Source organism: Cyprinodon variegatus, unplaced genomic scaffold (assembly GCF_000732505.1).
Source record: "Cyprinodon variegatus isolate N-32 unplaced genomic scaffold, C_variegatus-1.0 Scaffold184, whole genome shotgun sequence".
Classification (NCBI taxonomy): domain Eukaryota; kingdom Metazoa; phylum Chordata; class Actinopteri; order Cyprinodontiformes; family Cyprinodontidae; genus Cyprinodon; species Cyprinodon variegatus.
The window spans coordinates 460,308-470,392 of NW_015150637.1; the positions used below are offsets into that span (position 1 = coordinate 460,308).

Here is a 10,085-nt window from a genome sequence, read left to right on the forward strand (position 1 = left end):
CTCATATCCATGCATGCAAGTAGAGGTAAAGCAATTTTTCACAAACAAAAATTACAGTAGAGTCCTGCAATAATGGACTCTGGACAAGCAAGCTTTCAAAAACTGAAACCTTAAAATAAAACATCAACAAGATTGTGGTTAGTGCAAAGGAAAATCGAAAAAAATCGCAATTCTGGTTTAAGATCATCACAATTTTAATTTTTGTTTGTTAAAGATTCAATTAGGACCTCAAGAAGTTGTCTTAACTTTTTAATAAAACTCCAGCTCAGTTTATCAACCGATCTTTTTGAGGATTAATTTATGCTTAATAATGCATAGTTTCAGAAGTCACAGCAAAAAAAGGTCAGTCTAAACAAAAGTAAAACACATTTGCTTAAACTAAATCCTCTCAAATGCCAACTAGTGACCTTCTATGTACAGACGGCTCATTATAACATTAGCAGTTTCGTTCTGTACCTCTGTCGTGGTGGTGCCACCCTCCGGTGAAGTAATCTCGGAGCAGCTGTGGGCACTCCCATGTATCCAACAGGAAGTCCACCTGGTGCTGCTTCCTCCAGGTTAGAGACTGGCACAAAAACTCTCTGGCCTTGTCCATGTTGAAATCTCTGGCCTTGAGGAAGCGCAGCACATGCTGATCCTTTGGAATCTGTAAACAAAAAGTCAAAGTCTAAACATACAGCAACCCTGGCACCAAAACTATAACTGGTGCATAAAATGGGGTTTAAAAAGGATAAAAAATAGGTTATGTTTTAAAGCTGTACTGATTAATATGTGAGCGGTACTTATTGTAATCTAAAGTATGGTTTGAAAAACAGGGAACCTCATTTTTATCATTCATGGCCATGTCAAATTATGATTTGGAGTTAATTATTGATATAATGAAAATAAATATGAACACGAAGAAATAAAAAAATGCTAAAGATTAATACAATTATTGGTCACTTTATTGATACTAAAAGCAACCAATCACGTGTCAGAAACATCATTGGTTTCGGCATTAAGAAGATGGGAGATAATGGAAGATTAAACCAACATCAGGATACTATAGAAAGGGGAAGGCAAAACTACTGGAGTCAGGAAAAGCAGAAAACCAGCAAAGACTGCTCTGAAAAATTTAAAATACTCACTGAGCTTCTTTTTCTAGATAAAAATTACTCGATATCAAAACTCAGAGAATACGCAGATTGGCTTTAGGTGTTAGAATGTAATGGTAGTACAAATAATTATTGATAACAACAAAGATATGTAACATACAATGTATGAATACACAATATGTTGATCCTTGAGATAGATGAGGCATGGAAGCACGTGCCACACTCGGGGCCACATCTGCCAGCTAAGAACAGGACAAGAAGGCCACTACTGCTCAAGGTCAGCAATATCGAAAACAGTCACAACAAATGTTGCCAGGTAACACAAGCTGTCTGTCATTGTAATTAATTCATGTCACTGGTGCCATTTATATCACTTTCTAAATTTTAAAGACTCCTGTAATTCAAACATAAAGGCATTTACTTGGTAAATAATAATTGGACTGAAGGTACCTTGCATTTTTCCAGTCATAGTGATCATTCAAAGTGTTTAACTCTGCAGGACTGTACATTTACCCAGCAGCACTCACATACACATTCATACACCAATACACAAACTGGTAGATAACATATTAATTGCAAGACAATTACTTTACCTATTGAACCACAGTTAGAAGATACAGGTTTGGTCTAAGCCATAATAATGACATAGCTCTACAGATTGGACACTATCAGGTTGTGGACCTGACAAAGGCATATTGACTGGTATCAACTGACTAAAAAACTCATAGTTCTACTGAGTAGAAAGCCATGAATTTACAATACATATTCTAGTCTCACTAAAGTTAGCCTTTCCTTTTCCTAATAATATAAGAATGTAACTTTCTAAGATAAGTTTAGACAGTTTTTTTCTCACCTGAGCAAAAATGTGTGAATGTTTTTTTGGTTTTGACAAAATTAACTCATCCAGATTCCCAATTCTTCTTTGAAGTGAAGAGAAGTATAAAGCTTCCAAAACACCAACCAACATATCATACAATTATATTCATAGTTATGGTAGTGTAATACTTGAGTGTTTTTTTCTTTTTCAGTTTTCTCTACTCAGCTAAAGAGACAAGCAGCAGTGTCAAAGAAAACAGCAACTAACAGCAAATGAAAGAACTCTGCAGAGAAACTGCATCAGGCAGCGATGCGAAATTTCAAAAACACACAGAGAGAATTAAAGCAAAGAACAAGCAAACTTTCCAAACTCAAAGGCTAGGGAAGTTATAAAGGACACAGATAAACGTGAGGTATTTTAAAAATAAAGCATCTCTGTAACATTTTAAATGCTTTAAGATTATTTGATAATAGTTGATCAATCTGTGAAATTAAAGCAAACTGTTGATTGAAAACATATTCATAATTTGACATGGGTATGAAAATTGGTTCTGCTGAAATTCTCTTGGCCACCAGTAAAACAAACAACTGAACAATAATCGTTTCCGCAGGAGCCTTATAGTTTATAAGGGAAGACAGCAAACAACAGCACAAACTAATCTGCTAGTGTATGTCTGACCTTGCCCTTGTGGGTTTCCTGGAGCCACTGGCGCAGTCGGATAAGACAGCTCTCCTGCAGAGGAGTTAAATCTCCAAGGTAACGTCTGATGTAGTCAGCTTCCAACTTGTCTACCAGTCAAAATACAATTATAATAGTGAGTTAGTAAATGCTTTAAGCATCAAAGAGAAATGTCAAGCACTCTTACATATATACAGTAGTTGTGCGCTTAACCTATAATTTTCACTATATATATATATATATATATATATATATATATATATATATACACCAAAATGATTTGCTACCTAACTAACTGCATAGTAAGTTTTATTACCACAATGAAATCCCTAAATAATTATCTTAAATAAACAAAGGGTCTATTTCCCCCTTGTAGGTTCAGAATAATGTCGTGATTTTAAATTTTTATAAGTGTAATCCAATCCTCTATTAAATGTCCTAATTCTGATGTGCGTTTTCTTTACCTGTAACAAAATTCCAAATGAAACACACTCAATTAAGTTTCCAACTCCAAATATGTAAACGTCAACATTTATAGTCAATTTGTTGCAGGTAGTTAAAAGTTGAACTAAAAGTTAGAAGTGAAGGATGAAAAAAATGATGGATGGATCCATTTTTCTATTGCAACTTTGTAGGAAAGCTGCTGTTATCTTCTATCAATGCATCCACATGACAATAATAATTGATCACAGTTACTGACCATCAGCTGGACAGGCCATAAGCTCTGTGGGATTAACCAGGTCCTTGCCAGGAAGCCCATCAATGGCTCCACTCTTGGGGACGGCTCTTCCAGCTGAAAGGTCTCCTTTAAGAGCGGGCTTCCAGCGAGGGACGTAAGTTACTCCTTCTTTCTCCAGCTCTGTCAGGTAGTACTCCATTATTTCCTTACCCTTAAACAAGTGGAGGACACAAGAGCTTGTTTAATCTAAAATTATATATCATTGAGGCAAAAAATGTACGCTAATAAAATATGCATAGACAAGTTTATAAAGCTACCTTTTTAATGCTAGTTGCATATTGTTTCATGGCTATCTTTTCTGCTGTGCTCTCAAAACCAAAGAAGGATTTAATGTCCAGGCTAGCCGTTTGTTCAAAGCAAGTCCAGTCTTCATTCTCTGGGTGAACCTGCAAAGGAGAAAATATAATAATAATTAAAAAAAATAAATTATTAAAATATAAAATAATCTGCCTGATTTTTTTTACACTACCTGCATAAAAGAATCACAACATTAAGTTAGAGATGTGTGAACGGAGCTTAGATAATGGACAGTAAATTTAACTGGGATTTTATGCAGGCATCTTAATTACGTTCTTATCTGAGACTGTCAATTAACATCAGAATTGTTATTGGAACATAAAACAAAACTGCTTCGCCATTAAAATCACTGTTCCTGTATTCCATTGAGCATGAACCATTGTAAAACCATTACAGAAATAACTATAAAGGGAAAAACATCAAATAAATAAAGCTCTCTTTGACATTAATATGTGCTTCACTGTGCTTACCGTGTAGCTGCAGCATTCCTTGACAATGACTCTGCTGGAAAAGGTCTCATTTTGCACCTCAATGTGAAGAGTCCTGTCTCTGCGGTTCAGTGTGTTCTTCTGAAGGAAGTACAGATATTCTACACCCGCAATCTACATGCAGAACAAACAGATATGTATAAATATAGGCTTATTGAACAAACGATTGATTGAGCAGATACCAAGTGTAGTGTTTAATTTATGGTTTCTTGCCTGTTAAGGGACTAATCAGACATACCCGCTTAAGAAGCCGAGGGGCTTCAATGTCGATCGTACAGCGTCTCTCTGTAACCACCACAGAACCATCTTTGCTTTCACTTTGGTTGAGGATCTCACTGTCTACGAACATAGGGATCAGCGGGCACTTTGGGAACCGCCTGGCATAAGCCTGAAACACGAAAAAATGGTTATATGTCTGCAGCTTGCAGGATTGCTAGGTATGCCTGCAGTCTACACTTTGAGCTACACTGCTGAGCTCAGCGTGGTATTGTGTGACTGTCAGGTGCAGCAAATAGCTTTTAAAACAGCTTATGTAAAAAGCACAACAAAAGTTTATGTACAGTGCGCAGCAGCGATCTGCAGCTTTGCAAGATTTTACAAGCAATGATTGCTCCATGTTTTACAGCCTGCAGTACGTGGCCTTCTGTCTCTGTCGATGGGAGCACATCCCACCTGTCAATATTGATCAAGTCACAGCACAAACAGGGTCTGACATAATAGCTGCATGTGTCTGTGCAGCATCTCATGGGAAGGATTTGACAGGTGACAGAGCAGAGAGGCCTGCAGCAATATGAAGTGGGAAGGCAGCTTTTCTATGTGGAGTCTTAATAACTTGAAATGGTTTTCTGCTGCAAGGTTACTCATTGCTGTCTCATTGCTCTGTATCTCCACATCCATTTAGAAAAACACACAGAAACTAGTTAGGATAATATAGACTAGATCAAAAGATTTAAATAGATTACAGAAGAAACATATATAAAATAATATCCTTGGTAATATTCATAATTAGCTAAAATAAATTAAAAAAAAGCAAAAAACTGACCCAATAACTTGTTTACTTTCTTTGCACGTTTAGAAGAAGAGTTTATTACCCATTATTTGCACATTAGCTCAGGTTCGGGGAGACTTATGTCTAGGACATAAGGCCTCCATACACAGGTTGTGTGCACTAACCACTGCACCACCAAAGCACACCCTTGATGCAACCTTTTAAAATGATGATGTTTTGTTTAGGCTAGGAAGTGTGAGAGCATGTTGTAAGAACAAAAATCGGCACAGTTAAGTGACCCAAGCTCGATCCGAACCCGGCACGGATCAGTTTCAGAGGGGAAGTGTAAATGGGGCAAAAGTGGGATTCACGTTGTCAACTAAATCTCCAAAAAAGTCCCTGAAGGGGTTCGGAAAGTCGCTAAATATAGCAACAAAATCAATGAGTTGGCAATAAACTCTTAAATTGCCTCACTGAGGTGATGGCAGTCTTAAAGGCACAGGGTTTAAGGTCTCCCAGCACTTCCCACATGTTTATGTCCAAATAAAGAAGCATAGCTGTTAAAATAAATGTTCTATGAATGTTACGCTTATTGAAAGTCATGGCATTGGCCTGGTTCCAGTGTAATTCTACTAAGTTTCAGCTGAATCAATGTCTGTTCTGAAAAGCGCTGTAGAGGAGGCACAGACGTCAAAGGGACAGATTTTTAGGGTAAAAGTGACTTTTTTGAGTGTAGCGGCCCGTTATGCTGAAACACGCTGGTGACAACCTTATCCTGTGTCGTTAAGCGCTAATCGGCTCACTAAGGCAGGTAAACACGCTGTTGCCAACTTAGCCACGTTGTAGAGACTTTTCATGCCCACACTTGCATTTTTTTTTTTTTCAAAAGAGCAACTACCGACAAATGCAGCTACTATATCCTGTCATTTTGGAGACGTTGGTCACAACATGAAAGCACCATTCGGTCTGAGTTACTTTCTTCAGCGAAAACCGAGTTAGCGAGCACCTCCCTCCTCCACTATACTGAGTCAGACGCAGCAGCTGCAGCCAGTCAGAGAGAGCAGAGCAACATTCCTACCTCCCCACTAAAAAGTAGCTTCTGGCGATCCCATTTCGATTAAAAAGTCAGAAAGAAACATACAATCTTTTCTTTTTTTTTTTTTCTTTGAACCTGTTGCCCTAAAAATACAATTCATATGTAGCATAAATCCCTGCTTGCCTCTGTTAAATGTCTTTAAGCCAAATTTGTTTAACATAAGATTTTTGGGTTGAGAGATTAAACAGTGCTCCCTGAAAAGTCCAAAGTTTCTAACAAAAGCCTTCGTCAATAAATATTACTAAACTTATATTCCCCAGGCTTATCATGATTCAAGCTACCCTGTTTGTTGTCGACATAAATGCTGATGCCAGCACCTTCATCATATGACGCTCACAGCCTGCGCCACAATAAACACCGATCAATTTAGGTCAAATTATGTCATACCCAAATACCTGAAAACCTTTTTATATAAAAACTTGTGACAATGAAGAAACAGGTAGAGGTTTAAATCCCTTTTGCAAGGCATTGTCCCACCTATACCTCTCAAATAACATTAACGGAAAACACTTCTATAGTGCTTTAAGCTCTTTGGACCAAAAGGAACTTTGTGAGAAAACCACATTCTCCATTTTTCACTCCATTATTATTGGCACTGGCTGGTGAATAATCTAATAAATTTAACTAAGGAACAGGAACAGTGTTTTATTCCTCAGGTGTTATTGATTAAATCTAATTCTACAAGTGCAAACCTTTTGTACAAATCTTTGTTAAAGTGGAAAAAAAATCAAAGAAGTCTCAATTCCCGCTTTATAAAGGCTCAGGAGAGTCATAAAGTGGTATCATAAAAAGGACAACCAGGATGTCACTGGGTGCACATTCAGTAATATCCAGGACACTGATCAGGACTGTTAGCTGGAGTAATAACTGTCACAGTCAGGATTAGCCAGGGGCTAATGAGAAGGCTCAGAGATAAATGGGAGCTGTGGCCTGTAGTAGACTGCATTCACTCTGTTATGCTTTCTCCTCATAGGAACTGTTATTAGTTTTCATTTGTCTGCCTTTTCATAATAATCTGAAACACAAAAAATATTACAGCATTAACTTCTTTAAAAGGGGCCTGAAAATCCTCTTTTGGAAAATACTAATAAATTTCATTTAGTTTTTAAGTTTGATTAAAATGAAAAAAAGTCACACAGCAGCTGCAGAGTAAATTGCCACTGAGGCAACACTGGCTTTGCTCCAAACAGTGGATATTACATAAGCTCTTAGTTTAATATATAACTTTGAAGAAACAAGAAACCTCTCAAAGATCAGGCTATAAAAGAGATGGTGATATAAAAAATGTCCCTCTGCTGGAAATCCAAATTTATGTTTACGTGTGCTAGTTTGTTTTTTTTTACATTTCCCCATCTGGCAATGTGGCAATAAGAATAATGATGCCAAAAAAGAGCCCAACAGATTTTGTTTTCACAAGTGGAGCAGTAGGACTATCGCCAAAGTGTTCCGCTTATTTAGGCATATAAATTCCTTTATTACAATTCATGCAGGGAGTATTACAAATTATATGGAGACTCCAATGTAAGTAGAACAGGAAAGGAAAAACAGGAAAAAGGAGAAATGATGAAGGAAAGAGGAGATAAAAGGGAGACAATGATAAAACGTGATAGTTTTGTTTAGTAAATATAAGAAATAGCGGCTTAAATGTTAACGTGTGGTTGAATACCAGATTCTTATAGTACAATAACATCAGTCAAAACACTCACTTTTAATGATATTTGTATTAGCAATACATCAGTAGGAATTGTGCAACAAAATATAGGGAAATAGTTGAATTTGGAAAGTATCCAAGTTATTTTAAACTCCACTTGTTTGTGTAAAAAAAATACCTAAAAAAAGTCAAGATCAGTTGAAATGATCTGCATTCAATTCACACAAACAGACGTTACACAAGTATTGTGTATTTGTTATTATGTTGTCGCTGTAATCTAGAATAACTCTATATTAGATTTGTAAAGCATTATGTTTGAACAGGGATGATCTAAAGGGAATATTGGCCGAGTTCATATGGCTGATGGCTATTGGAAGGCCAGAGAGGTTCCATACAGCTCTGAGAATAACACACGTTTAAAAAAAATCCACCTGCTATGTAATTAGCTAAGATTAATTCTAGTATAGAGTGGAACATTACGCTCTAAGTATCTCTATTATACCTGTTCATGTGGCTTTCTGACCATTTGTGAGGGACAGAAAGCACGGTGTTATGCTTTGCTCCCGTTTTCACCAGCTGTCACTCCTAAACTATTTTGGCTTCATATTAATGTGCTTTAATTATACAACACAGGTGAAACTTGAACCTCATAAAATGTTGTTATACCTTGGCAACAACTGTTTTTTGTTAGTTTAAAATTAATCAGTGGAGCTGTAACATAATTTAGGAACAGCTGTAATCTAATCTCTATCTAGGAGGGACCGATGTCTCTCTGACAGCTGAACTGTCAACTTTTAGGACTTTAAACAAAGCAACAGCTGTATTATTATTTGTTTTTAGGGGTTTTTTTTATGCTGTTTAAACACTAAATTTTTTCAGAACTTCAGATGTTGAGATAACAGCAATCAGTAGATTGCTATTCAAGCATATATTATTATGTTTTTTTCAGTTAAATCCTGCAGTAACTCACTAGATCTCCATATCCTAGATCTAACTATGTAGATCTAAAGATGTCACTAAATAATGATCATAGGATAGTTAAATCTAAAGGGGACTATTGTAATAAATTTCTGTGTTATAGTTTTCTTGTCCTAAACGTACACCTGCAGTTTTCCAACCTCTAAAATTCCAGTTTTAGACCTACATTCTCTAAAAGATCCCACTTCAGGGTGAAGCAATAATCCCAGCCACTTTGGCTACAATGTCATCATATGAACTTCTACACTAATATGTTTTTGCAAGCACTGATAAGATTTTTGTTTTGCACTCATTCACCTTACAGCGTTTACTGTCAGGGATGTTTTTATCAAAATGGCAGAAAACACTGTTATCAAACCATTTCGTTAACTAACTGTAACTTTATAACATCCAGAAGGCAGACCAATATGTGTTGCATAATACTCACCACCATCATTAACTCAAACGGATATTTGTAGACCCGAACAGGGGACTGGTACTGCTGCACCATGGCTCCAACTTTTAGCTTCTGCTGAATAACAGAAACAACACGGTTCATCAAAAGATGGCAGCCGGTTAGAAAAGCTCTGCTAAAAGTTAACGTTAAAAGAACTTAAAGACAAAAACACGGTAACAGGAGAGCGGTTACTGTCGTGGTATTCATCCTTAAAGGATAATAATTTGTTCTCGTATCTAAAACAAAAGACAAACTGTCCATGCTAGTTGGAACTTATCGGAAAACAACGAACCTGAATCAACGGAAAAATTGAGTTTTACTTGGAAAACGCTGATGCCTCATTGAAGTTTTCCGGATATCAGCGTATCCATTATTTTTACCGGATACGGGAAAAAAGTATTGGTATTGAGTATTAAGTAAATTGAACCGAGGTTACTTTGCTACACTGAAAAAAACAGTGCAGTCGTCAGCAGTTGGTTCGTCATGGAGACCGGAGCGTTGACTCCGCCCACTTCAGATCAACCGGAAGTGACTGTGTTTTGAACTTATGCTTCTTCTTCTGTTACCCCTAAAGAATATGCTGTTGTGTTTGACGCAATCCCGAGTGGGTTATTAAAGCTTTTATCATCACACGTTGAATTTACGTAGTGCCAAATTTTGATCCAAACTCCATTTATATTGATTATGATTGTCCTTTTATAAGTAAGAAAACAACTAACGAAAGGTTAAGAAATATTCTATTACGAGATGTTGTTTTTTCACCAGCTTGTATATTTTATTGGTCCAACACTTTTGAAAATATACATTGGAAATGCATGGATTG

The 10,085-nt window shown here is 36.7% G+C and overlaps 1 protein-coding gene across 2 annotated transcripts in view; it reads right to left on the minus strand.

Moving 5' to 3' along the window:
* The window catches only part of LOC107087455 (SEC14-like protein 1), a 20,343-nt gene extending 10,586 nt beyond the window's left edge, over positions 1 to 9,757 (minus strand). The window contains exons 1-8 of one of the 2 annotated variants that reach the window (XM_015379030.1): positions 9,555 to 9,757; positions 9,254 to 9,337; positions 4,352 to 4,501; positions 4,096 to 4,227; positions 3,586 to 3,714; positions 3,290 to 3,479; positions 2,590 to 2,699; positions 457 to 646 (exon numbers count right to left, since the gene is read on the minus strand). In XM_015379030.1, coding sequence (XP_015234516.1) covers positions 457 to 646; positions 2,590 to 2,699; positions 3,290 to 3,479; positions 3,586 to 3,714; positions 4,096 to 4,227; positions 4,352 to 4,501; positions 9,254 to 9,316 — 964 coding nt within the window. In that variant the 5' untranslated portion in view covers positions 9,317 to 9,337; positions 9,555 to 9,757. The remainder of the gene's footprint in view (positions 1 to 456; positions 647 to 2,589; positions 2,700 to 3,289; positions 3,480 to 3,585; positions 3,715 to 4,095; positions 4,228 to 4,351; positions 4,502 to 9,253; positions 9,338 to 9,554) is intronic. The other variant, XM_015379029.1, reaches the window with a different exon arrangement.
* Positions 9,758 to 10,085: the final 328 nt, after the last annotated feature.